The sequence below is a fragment of the Protopterus annectens genome, chromosome 10.part0, assembly GCF_019279795.1.
Source record: "Protopterus annectens isolate FY-2018-M chromosome 10.part0, PAN1.0, whole genome shotgun sequence".
In the NCBI taxonomy this organism is placed as follows: domain Eukaryota; kingdom Metazoa; phylum Chordata; order Ceratodontiformes; family Protopteridae; genus Protopterus; species Protopterus annectens.
In genome coordinates this window covers 1,034,615,943-1,034,635,560 of record NC_056744.1, presented here as the reverse complement: position 1 = coordinate 1,034,635,560, position 19,618 = coordinate 1,034,615,943, and the positions used below count along the sequence as shown (strand labels likewise).

General features: G+C 40.3%; 1 protein-coding gene across 4 annotated transcripts in view; it reads right to left on the bottom strand.

Moving 5' to 3' along the window:
• The window catches only part of ERICH3 (glutamate rich 3), a 1,772,788-nt gene that overhangs the window by 1,375,740 nt on the left and 377,430 nt on the right, over positions 1-19,618 (bottom strand). For all 4 annotated transcript variants that reach the window (XM_044085800.1, XM_044085803.1, XM_044085802.1 and 1 more), the window contains exon 2: positions 12,950-13,043. In XM_044085800.1, the coding sequence (XP_043941735.1) occupies positions 12,950-13,043 (94 nt within the window). The remainder of the gene's footprint in view (positions 1-12,949; positions 13,044-19,618) is intronic.

The window sequence follows — 19,618 nt, the reverse complement described above, 5'->3', positions numbered from 1 at the left end:
ATTTTCATAAGGAACAAAATGGTTGACATGATTTCACAACTGTGGGTAGTGCAACATGTCCATGTAAAGTTGAGTGAAGTGTGTACTTACATCGGTATCCAGCACAGACTTGTGGTTATGAGCTGGCAGAGGCAAACACAGGCAACCAGCTGTGTTTTATGTCACAGATATGCAAAAGCAAAATAAAACTGATTTAAACACACTGATGAAGTTTGACTTCATTTAACTACATGTTGCATAAATGTGTATAAAACTGTATTATTTTTAGAGGTGTGCTGCCACTTCTTGAGCTATTTATCACCTTGTGACCACCCTCTACGCCTCCTATAACATGTTCCCCCACCTGATTTGTGTGGTGATAGTCATGTGTTATTGTGTCTCTAACCATATGTGCTCATGCTGATGATTGAGAACTATCCCCCCCCCCCTTCTTGTGTGGTATATGTAGGAATGTCTGACGCACAGTGCAGCCAGTTCATTCACTGACCAGCAAAGACTGATATTGACACTGCATGCACTATGTTTTCTCTGTGAGATACTCCATCATCAGTCTATAATCACCAGGTCCCATAGTTCTGGAGTAGACACCGATGTGTTATCTGCACTGCCATACTATGGCCAACACTACCAGGTTAAGGAAGGAGAGATTTGTTCAGCTGCTCGTTGTTGCTGTTCAACCTCACTCTTGTCAGACAATGATGATGTTGTGCCTTCCTTGCTGGCGGTGTGTGTGTGTGAGGGTATGGGGTATGAGGTGTGTGTGTGTGTGTGTGTGTGTGTGTGTGTGTGTGTGTGTGTGTGTGACTGTGTTTATATGGTCCAGACGCTACAGTACCTTGGGTTTGCCTAGACTGTTTCCTCACAAGCACGTTATGAACCGTTCAGTGAAAGAAACAACTTGCAAACTATGTCAGGGTTATATTGGAGTGCCCCCTCCAGACATATCAAGGCAGTGGAAAGCAATGAAAGCAGACTGAGCAGGCCAAACACTTGCACAATGTTCTGGGTTTGTTTGGACATGGTGATATACTGGAAATCAGCCACACTCCTTGGGTTCCATATGGGCATCATAATCCAGGGCTCTAGCAGGCATCCAGTGTCACCTGCTACACAATTTCAGCAAGTGTGGGGGTGAATATATTTAATAACACTATATATATAGTTGTACACCTTAGTGTTAACCATTGTACTTGCACCTAGCAACTAGAGGACCCTGCGAAATTTCACTATGCAGTGATATAACTGATGTGTGCTACATATGTGAGTCATGTGAACTGCCTGGGTGCTGTGTGTATGGGAATGTAAAAAGTGTTTTACAGTAATTTGTTTGATGGATAACACTGCAAAGGTGATATTGCTGAACGCCACTTTCAGCGAACATTAACTGTTGCACTTTGCTCCACTGCTGTGAGGCCCCTCACATGGGGAGTATACAGTCTTGTCCCTGTAAAAAAGCATATTCTATGATTCAGTGAATGTGGCTTTCAGTGATAATTATTTCAGCTGATGTCCATTGGACAAATATTATTCTGTGTATCATCATGAATCCATGTGGACACAACGATTATGATTCCATGTGCATCACATACCATCTGTCAGTTCACAAAAATAGAAGTTATGTCCTTACCATAACGTTCCATGTGGAGTGTTCATCTCGCCTTTGTTCTTACACATGGGTTCGGAGCCGATCCTCGGCTCCGTGTCGGCCGCTTGCAGGCTCTGCATCGAGAAGAAGCTCGAGACAATCTAATACCCACAATCCCCCTCTGCCTTTACCTCAGATCTAGTTTGCAAGCAAACCAGTCTCTAGAGAGAGCACACTCATGCTTACATCACATATGCACAGAACTAAGAGTCTATATATAAATATATATATAGAGACATACACATTATATACATGTCAACTATGTACACAACATCTGCAAAGCAGAAGCAGAATGCCCCAGGCCAGGCACCAAAAATGAACGTTCTTCTTAAGGGCGGGAGGGTGGGAATGTAAGAACAAAGGCGAGATGAACACTCCACATGGAACGTTATGGTAAGGACATAACTTCTATATGTGATAGTGTTCAATCTCGCCGTTTGTTCTTACACATGGGTAGCGTCCCTAGCTCCTTGTTCCTGAGGAACTCACGGAAGGACGTTCTTGAGCACAGTGGAACCAAAGGTTGCCCTGTCCCTAGAAACCTTGTCTACCTTATAATGAGAAATGAATGTATGTGGCTTAGACCAAGTAGCAGCCGCTGAAATAGCGTCTAGTGGTAGGCGGGCTGCATGAGCCAGGGATGTAGACACTGACCTTGTGGAATGTCCTTTGGGTTTGTGTAAAAGAGTTTGATTTGAAGAATCATAGACATAGATTATACAATCCATTAACCACTTAGAAAGAGTTCTTTTGGTAACCACTAATCCTTTCCTGTTATCAGCAAAGGCCACAAAAAGTTGATCAGTTTTCCTGTGATCTTTTGTTCTATCCAAGTAAAATCTTAGCTGTCTGTGAACATCTAATTTGTGCAACATATACTCCATTTTGTTGGAGTGATTCTTGAAGAAGGTGGGTAATTCAATGGACTGATTAATATTGTTAATAGAACAAACTTTAGGGAGGAAGGATGAATTAGTTCGAAGAGAAACTCTGTCAGAGTGAAAGATCAAATAAGGGTGCTTGATGGAGAGAGCTTGAAGTTCAGATACTCGCCTAGCGGATGTAATGGCTACCAAAAAGAGAGTCTTCCAGGACAAAAATTTTAATGGGCAAGAGGAGGCTGGTTCAAAGGGGCAACATTAATTTAGATAACAACAAGTTTAGACTCCAAGGTGACGTAGGAGATCTAACGGGGGGTCAAATAGGAAAACCCCTTTTAAAAAGGCTTTACAAAGTCTGTGGGCCATAACAGGAGCCCCACATTCTTCCACATGGAAATTAGAAATGGCAGCCAATTGAACCCTTAGTGTGGCAGGAGAAGCACCCTGATGGAACAAGTCCGTTAAAAACTCTAATATTTTATTCAAAGGAGCTATAAAAGGATCCACTTGCTGTGTATTCGCCCAGAACACAAATCGCTTCCATTTACTAGAATATGTTTTAGTAGTGGAAGCTTTATGAGAAGCCACCAATATATTCTGAACTGCCGGCGAAAGAAGATCAGACCTGGCTAAGTTGGGAATTGGAGCAACCAAGCTGCTAGATGGAGGGACAAGAGCGCGGGATGGGGAGCCCCTGATGAGTGAGTCAATAGATCTGGCTCTGGGTCCAGAATCCAGGGTCCCCGAATGCAGTGTGTCTTCAGGAAGGAAACCAAATTTGACGAGGCCAGAATGGGGCAATGAGGATTATTGTCCTGTGTAGGTTTCTGGCTTTCTGGAGAATCTTTGATATCAGGGGAAATGGAGGAAATGCGTACAGGAGTCCCGGGGCCCAATCGTGAATCAGTGCGTCCCTGGGGACTTCCCCTGGAGGGGGTAATAGGGCAAAGTAGCTCCTGCATTTGGCGTTCATTGGAGACGCAAACAGATCGCAGGAAGGCTGGCCCCACGTGCGAAAAATCCTTTTCGCCACTGACTGTTTCAGGGACCACTCGTGCGGTAACAGAATTGCTCTGCTCAGCCTGTCGGCTATGACGTTGGATGACCCCGGGATGTGCGTTGCTATTAGAAAGCGACCCGTGGACTCCGCCCATTGCCAGATTCTCATGGCCTCTCTGCATAGCTGATAGGACTTGGTTCCCCCTTGCTTGTTTATGTACCAGACTACCGACATGTTGTCCGTCTGAACTGCAATAGTTCCCAGAGGAAGAAGGGGAGCAAAGTGTTGCAACGCTAGAAACACTGCCCTCAACTCTAGAACATTGATGTGCAGATTGTACTCCAAATTGGTCCATTCGCCTTGGACTGTCTGTCCCTGAAAGATGCCCCCCCACCCTATCAGGGAAGCATCCGTGGTCACCGTAACTGTAGGCGTGGGTAGCACAAATGGTCTCCCCTTGGAAAGGTTGCACGTTTGAAGCCACCAGTTTAGGTGTGTTTTGCATGTGTTCGTTATAAGAATCTCGTGTGTTAGAGGTAGTTGTTGGAACGACCATTGTGCAAACAGTAGCCATTGTAGGACTCTCATGTGCAGCCTTCCCAAGGGTATTGCAATAAGAGAAGCTGACATGAGTCCCAAAACCTTCAGTACCAGTTTTGCTGGAGATTTCCTGGACAAGAGGAGACGACGTATGTGAGTCTGAAGTGAAAGTATCCTTTCTGGAGGAAGTCTTAGAATTAACTGACATGTGTTTAATTCCGCTCCTATGAACAAGATACTCTGTGATGGCTGAAGTAAGGATTTTCCGAAGTTTACGGAAATTCCTAGGTGAACACACAGTTGAAGAGTATAGTCTCTGGCCTGTAATAGTTGACGCTGGGTGGTGGCAGAAAGGAGCCAGTCGTCCAGATACGGAAACACCTGGAATCCTTGGCGTCTCAAGTGAGACGCTACCACTGCCATGCATTTGGTGAAGACCCTGGGGGCTGAGGTCAGACCAAAGGGCAGGGCTCGAAATTGAAAGTGACTGGCCCCCAGCCAGAAGCGCAAATGATCTCTGGATGCCCTGGCCATCTTGATGTGGTAGTATGCATCCTCCAGATCTATTGAGCACATCCAGTCGTCCTTCTGTAAGAATGGAAGGATCGATTGAAGCGTGACCATTCGGAACTTTTCTTTCTTGACGAAGGTATTGAGGCCGCTTAGATCCAGGATGGGCCTCCAGTCCCCTGTTTTCTTTGGAACTAAAAAGAACCTTGAGTAAGTCCCGAATCCTTGCTGGTCCGCTGGGACTGGTTGGATGACTCTTTTTTCTAGCAGCTTTGAAATTTCTATAGCTGCTGGCTCTCGCAGATGGGGCGGTACATCTGGGAGTCTTTTCTTTGGAATGGGATGGGATAGAAAGGGTATGCTGTAATCTCTGGTAACCACGCTTTTTACCCACTTGTCTGTAGTTATATTTTGCCAGGCCTGAGGGTATAAAGCTAAGCGACCCCCGACTGCCTCCAGAGCAGGACAGTCGGGCCTCCTCTCAGGAGTGCTGGAAAGGTTTACCAGGGAGTGTATCCCTGTCACCCTGATGCTGCGGACCCCCTCTGCCACCAGGGCGGCGTCTTCCACCTCTGCCCCCTCCTCTGCCTCTAGAAGGGGTATCACCCTGTGTGCCTGGGAAAGATCCTTGGGGTTTTCGAAACCACATTTTTCCACCACGTTGCCCTTTGGGGTACAGTCTGGTTGGGGTGGAATAACGGACTCCGACAGCAGACAGAGTCTTTCCCTCCTGTTCACACCGGGTAAGGGTCTCCTTTACTTTGGGGCCAAAGAGAGTGGCACCGTCAAATGGGGCGTTAGTAAAGGAAGACTTGAAGGCTTCCGCAAATGAACATAAGCGCATCCAGGATTGTCTGCGAAGAGCAATCGCTGAAGCTGCTGCCCTACTCGAACCTTCGGCTGCGTTCGACATCGGAGAGTTTGGAAGAAGAACGGGTCGAAGGAACCGAAGACGGAGCCGACCTCAATAAAGTCGAAGGAGGGAGCTCCATCACCGGTTCCAAGACTCGAGGCTCAGGAACCGACACCAGTTGAACACTCGGCCCCGAAGTCTGTGGAACCGGTGATCTAACTTTACTCGAAGAGCTCGGAGCCGATGACTTGGGCTCCGACGTCTTCGATTCCTTCGAGGATTTCGATGCCTGGTCAGAAGCATCCAGAGCCTCCTGAAAGGAAGGTTTTAATAATCCTCTGTCCATGAGTTTCCTGCGCCTATCTGTCATGACCCTCCCACTAAAAGAGTGACAGATTGAACAGTCCTCTTGTAAGTGGAGAGGGCCAAGGCAGTAGACCCAGGAACTATGGTTGTCAGTCACTGACATTTTTTGGCCACACTGACAACGCTTAAAACCTGATTTCACTTTATCAGACATTTTACAAGTAAGATAAGAGTCAAGTCCAGTATAAGAGTCAAATCCGGTGAAAAAAAGTCAAATCCGATTTAAATGTCAAGTCCGGTGTCAAATTTAAGTAGGGTTGGTAGGCCCCGAAAAACTCTAACCAATTAATAAACTTAACGGTACCGAGAATTCAACCTACTCAAACACACATACACTCAGTATATCAACTAATCCTTCCTGTTATCTATGAGAACAAATTATCCAATAAAATATAACAAAAATAAGTTATATCTTAACTTAAGATGCTCGAGCTAGCTCCCAGCGATGCGAACGCAGCAGCGGCAAACTAGATCTGAGGTAAAGGCAGAGGGGGATTGTGGGTATTAGATTGTCTTGAGCTTCTTCTCGATGCAGAGCTTGCAAGCGGCCGACACGGAGCCGAGGATCGGCTCCGAACCCATGTGTAAGAACAAACGGCGAGATTGAACACTATCACATTGGCAGCCCTTTCTGTTCACAACCTTTGTGAATATGTGCCAGGTGGGGCTTTTTATTATTATATGTGCATTATCTATGGCATCGAGTATTTCAGGGAAGTGGGCAATGTTGCAGAAACTTTCTCCTGTGATGTGCTAGGAAATCAGATATGTTCATTCATATGTAGCGTCATTATGCTAAGGAACTTGCTGGGTATTCTGGAAGTGGAGAACTGTAAAATACCCAACATGTCCCCTGTTTATCTGGAAGGTCCCTGTAGCTGAAGTAAAATAAAAGTTGTCCATACCTTGATTTCCACATGTATGGGAAACAATGGATTGCTATATATTCTGTTTGTGATTGCCACATGTCATCCAAGGATATTAAGTCCTAATCTATTCTAAAGCAATTAATAATCTCCTGATCAGAAGTAATAGTATGCCACCCTCTGGCAGTATCATAGAGACAGACATAACCATCCCAGGAAAGAATGCTCAGAAGCAATGAGACAGCAGAAAAAGAAGAGATGATACAGAGCAGAAAACTTCAAAACAGCAAACAGTGAGACTGCAATTGTAGCAGTTAAACACAGGCAATGGAGATGTTGTGACTGAAGCATAACAAAACCAAAGGACTTTGTGAATGAATTATTTGGTGAATACTCAATTTACAGTCTCCACATCCCTAGGTTTCTTGCAGACTGCTTACAACCAACTCACACTGTCAAAAACAATTGCCTTTCTATTTAGCTGAACTGAACTTAGAGTATGATGGGACCTCCACCTCTACAAAGCCTGCTACAGCCAAGTAAATTTTCAATCTGGGACATGGCACATCATATTATGATCCAAAAAGACAGACGGACCCAGAAAAAGACAGATGATCCAGTATTTCAAGTAAATCTTCAGATTATTAAAAGCAAATGCACATAAGCGCTTTCACAGTTAAACTGCTTCTTCAGATGTAATGCAAAAGTCAACTACAGCTCATTAAACACTTAGTGCCCTGCATAATTAACTAATCACATGACCATCACAAAGTAAAAGCACTTCACAATATATAACCTTTAAATAAACCTAAAACAAATGCACAGATATGTTATAACACAACAAAAATATGTTCACTTATTCTATTATTACTCTCCATCTTAAAAGACAAGAAAAAACTTATCTATACATAAAAACATACCAACTTTACCTAAACAGAGATCTAACTTTTAGCATAGGTTTAAGGGGAACTTTATCATTTAAACCATGCCCAAAATCACCTCTTAGCCTAATAATCCATTTGGCCTCAAGCTGCTCTGTTAGATTCCTTATACCCCCCTCGAATGTTTTCATGCACTCTACCAATGGCCATGAATTTAAAACTGTGTTTACTATCTGCCTCCTTAACATGTCTAGCTAAAGCATTGACACTACTCCATTTACCACTATGTTTTATATGTTCTTTTATCCTATGTTTTAAGGCTCTATCAGTTTTTCCTACGTAAAATTTTTGACATACTGAACAATAAGCTAAGTATACTGTATGTGCAGACTCACATGTGGCATAAACATTAAAAGCATAAGTCTTATTTTGATCTGGATGTATAAAAGTACTTGTAGTACCTATGTACATACAGGCTAAACATTTGACCTGTTTTTTAACCACATTTTTAAAAATATAAGGTGGATGCATACTTTTTCGAAAAAATAAATGATTACAATGACAAGGTTTCCTAAATAATTGCATAGATATCCTACTTGTACTCTCAAACATAACCTTAACATCTATGAAATTAATACTTTCATTTGAAATCACTGAGGAAAAACATAAAAATGATATGGTTGTGGTGATATATTCCTCAAAGTTATGAAATTTGTCTAAAGAACCATCCCATAAAATGAACATATCCTCCACAAACTTACAGTAAAACACTATGAACTTACTACAGGGACCTTTTAAAATAAGATCTTGCTCCCATACAGCCATAACAACACTGGCGTAACTATGAGCATATGATGTGCCCATAGCTATGCCATTCTTCTGCCAATAAAAAGCATCCCTAAACACAAACACATTATTTTCTAAACTACATCTCAGAAGAGTACAATACATTTCAATGTCAACTTCAGTAAACTTAGCATACAAATTCAAAAATTGTTTAAAACTAGTAATACCAACATTTTTAGGTATTACTGTAAATAGAGACACTACATCAAAAGTACCCAAAAACACATTCTTTTCCATCTGATGTTCCTGGTTGAAAGAAAATAGATCCTTCAAAAAATGTTGAGTATCTTTCAAAATGCATGTATTCAAATTTAAAATAGGTCTAAGGGCCTTTTCTATATAAATAGACAAAGGCACCATGTATCAATTATGTCCTGCAACTATCGGACGTAAGGGAGGACGGATGGGATTTTTGTGTAATTTTGGTAGCCCCTGTATAATAGGTATTAGTGGATGTTGAACAGTAAAATAGTCGAACAAAGATTTGTCAATAACATTACTACTTAAAAAGCTTTTTAGCATATATGTAATGCTAGTAACCATGAGATCAATATATCTTTTGTGAATCTTAACATAAAAATCATTATTAGTCAACATAGCTCTCATTTCAGTATCATACCATTCAGCGGCAAGTATAACAATAGGCCCACCCTTGTCACAAGGTCGTATAACAATATCAGTGTTATTCTGTAAATTCTGCAATGCTGTGGTTTCTTCTCTTGTTAAATTAAGCGTCTAACACACTTATTCTTAGAATCATTCATCCTATACAATTCCTCTATACATAATTTCTCAAAAGCTTTTACTAATGGGTTTAAAACTGGAACATACATACTAGGTTTTCTAAATGAACAAACACCTTCAACCACAGCAGTATTCTTATAATTCAATTTTAGCATTAAGTTTCTGGTAAAAGTCTTTAAACCTAAAGTTACCTCCACAAAGTCTGAGTTCTGAGTTGGTATGAATGACAGTCCCTTCTTTAAAACTTCCATTTCTGGATCTGTTAACTCATGAGATGATAAATTCCAAACTAAGGCATTTGTTACGGTTTTCATTGCTTTCTTTATACTCAATGTGTCTGTAAGATCTCCTTCCAGTTTTCTTTTTGTCCTGGAGCGACTCAGAGAACACAAATTCTTGACTGATGTTATTTGATTCTTGATAGGCAATGGAAAACTTAATTTCTGCTGAAAAAAAGAAAAAGAAGAAGATCTTATCCCCGCTCTTCTCCTTATTGTTTGAATTGAAAGGCCTGTGCACTTGCACTTCTACAGGAAAGGTCTTTCTCCATGCCCCTAGCTCTCTAGAAGCCACCATCCCCTATGTATCATTGATTAACATATCTGAGGGCTCAGTAGTGGAAGCTGTCATATTATTCGTTGATGAAGTAGGCGTATCCTCAGTAACTGAGGGTTCGTCATTTTCCGTCAGCCGATTGGCGGATAAGGCCATTCTGGGCCAAGTAAATACATTACCATTTCTGAAGTCAGTTTGGTCTCTAACTTTTTCAGTTTGATCTTAATTAACTTCCTTTCATATACAGAGACTGCATCAATGACTTCAGATAAATATTTAACTAATAAGTCAGTCTGAAAGTATTCTATAAGTTCTTTATGCTGCTGCATAATAATAGCAGAAAGACGTCCAACTTCTCTCTGAAAGAAGTCAACAAGCAATTGCATGTACTTAATGCTACAGTCTAGGCTGACTCTCTGCCATTCCGATAACAGTTCAGGAAAATAACTACCCTGCGCAGGCCTTTTTAGCACTTGTAGTCCTCTAGGGACTATTCCTTCACTTATACAGACCTCCAGATGAAAACGTTGAATCTGGTGTCTTTTCAACTTGAACAAGTTATTTCCTACATTATGTAGCTTCGTTTTTAATAATACAATATCAACAGCAGCATTATCCAACTCATTTAAAGGTACTAAAGAATCTACAAAAGGATTCTTCATACAATCCAATGATAACAAAAATCGATCATACCCCTTCTTACTTCCAGAACAAGAAGTCATGTTTTTCCCTCAGTGATTTCAAATGAATGTATTAATGTTTTAGATGTTAAGGTTATGTTTGAGAGTACAAGTAGGATATCTATGCAATTATTTAGGAAACCATGTCATTGTAACCATTTATTATTTCAAAAAAGTATGCATCCACATTATATTTTTAAAAATGTGGTTAAAAACCATGTCTTTAGGGCATCCATATTGAATGTGCATGATCAGAATTTTTTGATCAAACGAATTAGCTAGTAGAAGGTTTTGCTGATACAGGATAATAGGATATGAAGAATATGAAGTTGGTTAAGGTCATAGAAGAAGTCATACAGTTAAGAACTAGTAAAGTAAAGCCATATTTTTCAGAGAAATATGTCACCAACACTGAAGGGAATGTTTCTAGGAAGGTAGGGAAATTGAAGGTATCTATGTTTTATTCCAACAATGTCAACTCATATACAAATGTTATTAAAAAGTATTGCCATGTACTGACTCCAGATGAAAAGATTAACAAAATAATCAATATTCAACCCAAGTTTTTCTTCAAAAATATGAAGTCTTTAAAAAGGCCACTTTGCTATCCCAAAGATAAATCTAACAATATGAAAATTACTGTGCCATGTGGCAAATGTTTAGCCTGTAAGTACATAGATACTGCAAGTACGTTTATGCATCCAGATCAAAATAAGACTTATACTTTTAATGTTTATGCCACATGCGAGTCTGCACATATAGTATAGTCAACTTATTGTTCAGCACATCAAATATTTTATGCAGGAAAAACTGATAGAGCCTTAAAAGATAGGATAAAAGAACATATATAACATATTGGTAAACAGAGTAGTGTCAATGCATTAGCTAGACATGTTAAGGAGACAGATAGTAAACACAGTTTTAAATTCATGCATGAGAACATTTGAGGGGGGGGGCATAAGGAATCTAACAGAGCAGCTTGAGGCCAAATGGATTATTGGGCTAAGAGGTGATTTTGGGCATGGTTTAATTGATAAAGTTTCCCTTAAACCTATGCTAAAAGCTAGATCTCTGTTTAGGTAAAGTTGGTATGTTTTTATGTATATATACGTTTTTTCTTGTCTTTAAAGATGTAGAGTAGTAATAGAATAAGTGAACATATTTTTATTGTGTTATAACTTATATGTGTGCATTTGTTTTATATTTATTTAAAGGTTATATATTGTGAAGTGCTTTTAATTTGTGATTGTCATGTGATTAGTGAATTATGCAGGGCACTAAGTATTTAATGAGCTCTAGTTGACTGTTGGATTACATCTGAAGAAGCAGTTTAACTATAGAAGCACGTATGTGTATTTGCTTTTAATCAGCGGAAGATTTGAAATACTGGATCGTCTGGCTTTTTCTGGGTCCACCGTTCTTTTTGAAATTGTTTATCTGGTTTTATTCTATGGACTTGGGATCTGGCAGCTGTTGGTGGTTTGTTACACATACACACACACACACATATATATATATATATATATATATATATATACATATATATATACATATATATATATATATATATATATACATATATATATATATATATATATATATTATATATATATATATATACATATATATATATATACATACGTATATATTATGATCCATTATCTCACACATTTCACTACCTATACCAAGTTACTCTGTAAAAGCATAAAAGAATGACATCCATCACTTGATTCCACATTTTAGAAGGCTACACTGGTAGCCATATCTTCTTAGTGTTTTCCTCAGACATTTTTTTCCTGTGGACTCGCTGGATATATATTCTCCTAGTTAAAGTTCAGTTGAAGAATGTGAAAGGGAATTAGACAGAAACACACACACAACACATATCAAATCACAAATCTGAGCATATGCAAGCGCGTGCGCGCACAGACACACACATACACACACGCACAAAAGTGAAAACCAGAACAGTGCAGACTCAGATTTTAAACTTTTCTAAGCTGCTAATCTAGGGAGAGTTGCCATTCACAGGAGTTGTCTTTGTCATCTTCTTCCTTTGTTATGTTGCATTAAAGACTTTACAGAAGATCAGTCTTTTTTTCATTTACAATTTTTTTGCATTACATGGGTCAACATGTGAGAATTCAGGCCTTAAATGACATAGATGGAAAAATGGGCTGCAGGAAACAAAATGGATTATAATGTAGTACAGTACAAAGAAATGTGCGTAATATATGAAAGGAAATGCATGTAGTTACCACAGAATTGCAGAAGTGCATGGTCATGGCAGAATAGAAGCTGAAACAGCAATAAGAACACTGACCCTGAAGTAATAACAGTTAACAACTTATTCAGTACAATAAAAGAGTAAAACATATTGAATGCTAGGATTCACAGGAAGCATAGCCACAATAGCTACTGAGAGGCAATTCATTAGCACAGTTTCTGAGGTGTCATGTAACTCACCTTCATCCCAGTATTTCAAATTTTGCAGCATTAAACAAATATCCTACAAGGATAGCATTATCCGTGGGCTAATGCTGTCACATACCTGTCAACCTATGAGCAATACTATTACATACCAGTCCTGCTTTCTGAAGATGCCTTCGTATCCTTGTGTTGTTGAAATATCCCATCAGATGTTTGTCTGTAAGACTGTTGTAGCTCGCAAGTGGTCTGGAAAAGAAAACAATTAGAAAAAATAATGCTGCTGTCCCGAACTCACTTTGTAGTAAATATTAAATAAACTCACAGTACTGAAAATTTCCAGGTACTGTTTGAGTCAAAAACAGAAAAATGCTAGCAAATACAGGACATTTTTATTTACTGTAAAAAACTGTATAAAAAACATCTTACATACAAAACGCAGATAAACATATCACTAGCAATTTCAGAATTAAAATATCAGGTCAGACAAAATCTGGTCAAGGGGACTGCAATACTAATTGTTAAAAGGAAAACAAATAAACAAAATGTCACTGGTCAACCTTTAGCTAGAATATAACAATTCAGTAGTACAAAGTGCAATATATTTTTTCATTCTAACTACACAGTCCAGCAGGAAAATGATTGTCTGTGGGACCTGGGTATTCAAGCTCCTATGCAGAGGAGGAAAAAATGTCCACGAATAAAATACCCTAGGGAAGGCAAGAACAAATGGATGACCAGGTAGGCTGCCTTAATAAAGGTATGGTGGGATGTCGGTGAAGAAGCTGGGCTACCGGTAAAGCCTTGAGAAAGGCTGTGCGTGCCAGCTTGTGGTTGAAGGCTGAGTAAAGCCTTTAGAAAGGCTTCGTATACAGGTCGTAGTTCCGGCTGGTCAGGTCGCCTGGTGAGAGGAACCACTAGTGTCCTCTCACCAGGTGACCTAACCGGCCAGAACTACGACCTGCATACGAAGCCTTTCTAATGACTTTACTCAGCCTTCAACCACAAGCTGGCACGCACAGCCTTCTCAGGCTTAGCCCAGCTTCTTCACTGACATCCCACCACACCTTTATTAAGGCAGCCTACCTGGTCATCCATTTGTTCTTGGCTTCCCTAGGGTATTTTATTCGTGGACATTCTAACTACACAGTAAGAATATCCCTCCATTACCTTGCTCAAAAATCATGTACAAAACCAGTAATAATAAGTGAAGAGGCTCACAATCAGGCATACTTTTTAAATATTACTCTAATAAGTTAACAGAATACATTTTGCATCAAAATGCATTTTCTGAAGAATAAGATGTATGAAACTCTAATGTGTGGCATTTTTGACTGACTGTAATTCTTGGTGATTTACCAGAAAATCAAACATTTTATGAAAGATGGGGCAAATGATTTTTTTGAACGATTACCATTGGCCAGGCATTATAGATTAATACTCAAAATCAAGCAGATATAAGAAAATTTTTTTCCACAGGCCATCAAGCTCATGAACGGTTAATTTTGCTTATTTATTAGGCTGGGGTAAACTTTTTCCCGGGCCTCAGAGGATTTTGCAGTATTGTTTACATATTGTTAATATTTGTTTCTTTCAGAGTTTATTTCAGTATTTCTTGCACTGAGTTGCACTTTGCACCTTGTGTGCATCTGTATATGTATATTTACATTTTTTTGTCTTGTTCTTAATAGTTGCACACAGTGAACCAGCATTCTGATTCCGGAGAACAGCAAGACCTTCCCAGTTGTCTAAATTTAAGTGAGAAGGAGGGAAAAGCATAAGAGGCAGAGAGTGAGGATGATGGAGATAAGAGGAATATCTGCAGAAAAAAGTACTCTATCCCCTGCACCATACAAGGGAGAGACACATTATCAGAAGATAGAGAGGTCAGAGGGTGGGAGTATGTACTGCAACACTGATCTACAGTACTCGAATATCTGGAATTATGGGAACTGGAACACAACTATACTATGTTCTTCCGAGACAGTGTTGGAGTACTGATTCTTGGGAAGATTCCCAAAGGGAAAAGCAGGGTGGTGGGTCATCTGTATGACCTTATGAAATAAGATTTTGCAGGCTGGCAGTAATGAAACCTGATCTAGACCTGCAGACGTTGCCTAGATTATATATTTTTTCAAATGTGTGCACTGAGTTCAATGTGGCTGCCTCTAGTATGGCCTGGTTGGGGACTCCTTTAAGAAAATCAGTGGTAATCACACATGTCTGGTGAAGTGAGCTTCAATATACCCAGGTAAATATTTTCTATGGTAAGAGTAACAGAATTTGGTACAGATAGCTATCCATTTTGAAATGATTTATTTGGAGAAAGGCCTGCCCTGTTTACCCCCTGTGAAAGCCAGCAGCAATTGCTTTGCTGTTTTAGGATTTTTTTGCCCTGTCTAGACAGTAACTGACCAGCCTGTGCACATTCATGGAGTGAAGGGCTTGCTCTGCCCAAGATGATGTCTGCATGACAAGGGTTAGTGTTATTGCTGAGATACCAGATGGAAAATTGTTTCCATTTTGCCAAGCAAGATTTCCTGGTATTGGGCTTCCTTGTTTCCCTTAGAATGCAAAGCACATGCTTGGAATAGGATGCAGTCCTTTGTGGGGAAAGAAAAAAAAATCTTCCGGACATTTGACCTGAGGGTGGCTAGGTGGGAGTGGAAGACTGATCCCTGGACTTGGTTGAGGTGACCTACTTTCTGTGGTAGGGTGAGGAATCTCCCCATATTGAGAGTCAGGAGACAGAAGAGCCAGTAGGATATCACGAGGATCATGCTTGGTTTGCCTGCCCTGATTTTTGTCAGTACCCTGGGGGTCACAGGTAAGGGCAGGAATGCACAGAGGAACCAGTTTGTCCATGTGCAGGAAAATGCATCTATTTTCAAGCTACTGTCTGTTGTGTTCTGGAGTACAACTTCTGACGTTGTTGTGGTGAGAGGTAAACAGATCTAAGATCTCTCTCTTCGGTACCCATTCATTGGGATCTAGAAGGTTCCTGTTTACAGAATCTGCCAGAGTATTGTTCTGGCCTGGAATATAAGAGGCTATGAGGGTCAGCCCTATTTCTTAAGGCACTATCAAAAAAGGCTGCACATAAGGTAATACACAGTTCCTTTTTTATGTACTAAAAATCTACTGCCAATCATTAGCGGACCAGAGTTCCGCTGTGGCGACCCCTAACTAGGAAAAGCCAAAAGATACAACAACAGAGTTCTGGAATGTGCAATCAGAGGAGCTAAATATTTTGTGAAAACACTGGCAGAAGTAGATAGCTCAAACGGTAAAGCACAGAAGTAGAAGTGGGAGACTGTTGCTGACTGTCTGCTATCGGGACATAGAGGTAAACATATTTTTGGTCTAGAATGACCATCGATGCATCTTGGAAGATCAAAAGTAGTAATTTTCACAACATAAGCATTTTGAATTTTGGGATGTTGAGGAACTTGTTTAGCTTTGAGAGGTCCAAGATTGGCCTCCAGCTGCTCTCTTTTTTTGGAACTACTACAAATATCTTTAAGTAGAAGTCTTATCCTAAAGGGACAGGCTGGATGGCTCCTTGGCGAAGTGACTCCATGAGGATAGGTGGTAAGAGAGTTTCTTGATATTTTGGTGGCTTTGAAATGCCCAAGGAGGGTGGTATTTCTCTGAACTCAATATATTACCCCTTCTCTATGATGCTGAGGACTCAATGGTCCCTGGTGATAGGTTTCCATTGGTTTAGGAAGAAAAAGAGTCTTCCAGCCAAAGGCTTGGGGGGTGGGTGGGAAGGGGTGAGGAGTAGGTAAGAGTGGGACAGAACATAGTCACAGTTGTTCTCTATGTTAGGCAGGCTATTTGGAGCCCCTAATATGTATGATTGCCCTGGTTGCCATCTTATAGGTTCATAGGTTGGTACTAGGCCATCAGCCCTAGGGCCTATACAAGCCTAGCCATAACAATTCCCTGGCTATTTCTTCCCACACTATTTACTTCCCTGGACCCCTGTCTAGCAGGGCGACTGATGTGATCCCCGGGGTGAATTTCCTTTCTAGCCAGCGTAATCCAAAGCAGTTTATTTTAAAACTCAAACACAGTAGAAAATGATAAGACAAGCGCTTTCGCCTGGTATATTCCAGGCTTTTTCAAGTCAAAACATTAAACAAGTTACAACACCATGTTTAAATAGTGTGGTTGATTAGTTGCAAATTAGTGTGCAGTGTTTAATTGTTAACCCTAACCTGACCACAAAACATACAGTATGTTTTAACCAAAGTATGTTTGTTTTTGAAGATAGTGTGTTGATTTCTGTTGTTTGTTTGAAATGAATATGTTTATTTAAAAAGTGTCATCGTGCTTTAAACATTTCATTAAAATGCTTAAAATTCTTAAAATTCATAAGCCAATATAAATTTTCTTGCTGTCAATTAAAACAAACATTCTCACTTGCCATATTTTAAGGTTAGTCAGTCAATTTAAAAACTGACGTGTTTACAATGGTAACAAATAAAAATAAAAATAAAAATAAAAATAAAAATGAAATAAAACCAGCCATGGGTTTTATTAGGGTGTGAACAATTTGGAACCTAGTGTGCAAAAACATTTGGTGTTAGTGCCCTATAACCTGGCCCTTCTTAATCTAAGTAGTGAGCCAATACTTATGGAACCATTTAACCCTGGGGGTTTGCCTGCATTTAACCTAAGTTGCCATATTTTTATTTTTATTTGTTACCATTGTAAACACGTCAGTTTTTAAATTGACTGACTAACCTTAAAATATGGCAAGTGAGAATGTTTGTTTTAATTGACAGCAAGAAAATTTATATTGGCTTATGAATTTTAAGAATTTTAAGCATTTTAATGAAATGTTTAAAGCACGATGACACTTTTTAAATAAACATATTCATTTCAAACAAACAACAGAAATCAACACACTATCTTCAAAAACAAACATACTTTGGTTAAAACATACTGTATGTTTTGTGGTCAGGTTAGGGTTAACAATTAAACACTGCACACTAATTTGCAACTAATCAACCACACTATTTAAACATGGTGTTGTAACTTGTTTAATGTTTTGACTTGAAAAAGCCTGGAATATACCAGGCGAAAGCGCTTGTCTTATCATTTTCTACTGTGTTTGAGTTTTAAAATAAACTGCTTTGGATTACGCTGGTTGGATTATTGTTTTAGTTGCTGGTCACCGACTTTTGTTTTACTGGACTTATCTCTTCTACAAGTTTTTTGTTGAATTTCCTTTCTCCCATCCAATCGTCAAGGTTCCTTTTGAAGAGGGCCAAAGAGGCACTCGGCTTGACATGTATGGGCAATCTATTCCAGAGTCTGTTGAGTCTCTGGGTCAGGAACTTATCCCTCCAGCATGCTTTGTTTATTGTGATGACAATGTTTAGATCCCTGGAGCATGTGGCTCTAAGGAATTGGGATTTCTTTAAGTGTAGCATGTCCAACAGCTCTGGGTTTGACATGGCCTTGTATGTTAAGCAGAGATTGCCTCTGAGTAGACGATATGCGACAGAGTATAGCTGGAGTTTTTTAAGGCGGTCAGCATAGGGCATCTGCTTTAGGCCTGTGATTCTTTTAGTGAGGTATTTCTGCAGTCTTTCCAGTTGTTGCAGATGTCTTGAGAGGTACATACCAAATGGGGTGTTGTATTCTATAATGGGTTTAATGAGGGATGAGTACAGTGGGACAATGACCTCCTTTTTTCTGGATGAAAAGCCCTTAGTGATGAGGTGTGCCATATAGAAGGATTTCCTGACTGTTGTGGCAATGTGGTTATCGAAGGTGAGACCACTGTCCACTTGTGTCCCTAAGTCTCTTATTACACTTTCGGTGTTTGGTGTACTGCCACCTATGTGGTAATTCATGGGTACATGTTTTTTCCCCAAAGAGGATAACTATACATTTCTTGGCATTAAGCTTGAGCCCTTGGCTCTGGCACCAAGCATCTGTTTCTGTAAGACCCTTTTGTAGAATATTCACATCATCTGGGGATTCAATAATGGCTCCCAGTTTGCAGTCATCTGCGAACTTTGTTAGCCAGAGTTCCTTCGTGTTGGCCTGTACGTCAGAGAAGTAGATGCCAAACAACAGCGGTCCCAGGACCGAACCCTACTTGTCACTTGTCTGGAGCTGGATTTGGAGTCGGCTACTTTTACAGTGTGAGTTCTGTCAGTAAGCCAGTTGGCAACCCATCAAGTGACGTAGGGATCAATGCCCAGCTTAGTAAGTTTATCTATGATTCCAGAGTGGGGGGATGGTGTCGAAGGCCTTGGTGAGGTCCAGATAGGCTGTGTGGACCGCCTTACCCTCACTCACAGCTCTGGAGACTGATTCAAAGAAGTCAATCAGGTTCAGGAGACAAGATCGGCCCTTCACGAACCCAGACTAAGTGGGGTCCAGTGTTTGAAGGTTGCCAATGTCTTTGTTTATAAGTTCCATGATAATACGTTCTGTGGCCTTGCAGATAAGGCTCGTCAGACTGATGGGGCAGTAGTTCCCAGGATCCAAGGTGGATCCCCACTTGTGGAGTGGGATAACTGTAGCTGTGTGCCATTCAGTGGGCACGAAGCCTGAGGTGAGGCTATGATTAAACATGACACTTAGGTAAGATGCTAGTTAATTTTGTAGTTCTTGTAGTACACAGCCCGGGATATCGTCTGGTCCCATAGACGCTGTACTCTTAGCTTTGGAGAGTGCATGTTTTACCGGTGTGGTCATTATTACAGGAATCTGGCAGTCTTTCAGTATTGCAATGGGCCCTTTAGGGGGTGAGAGGGGAGTGAAGCTGGCACTGAATCGATCTTCCAGGATATTGGCAA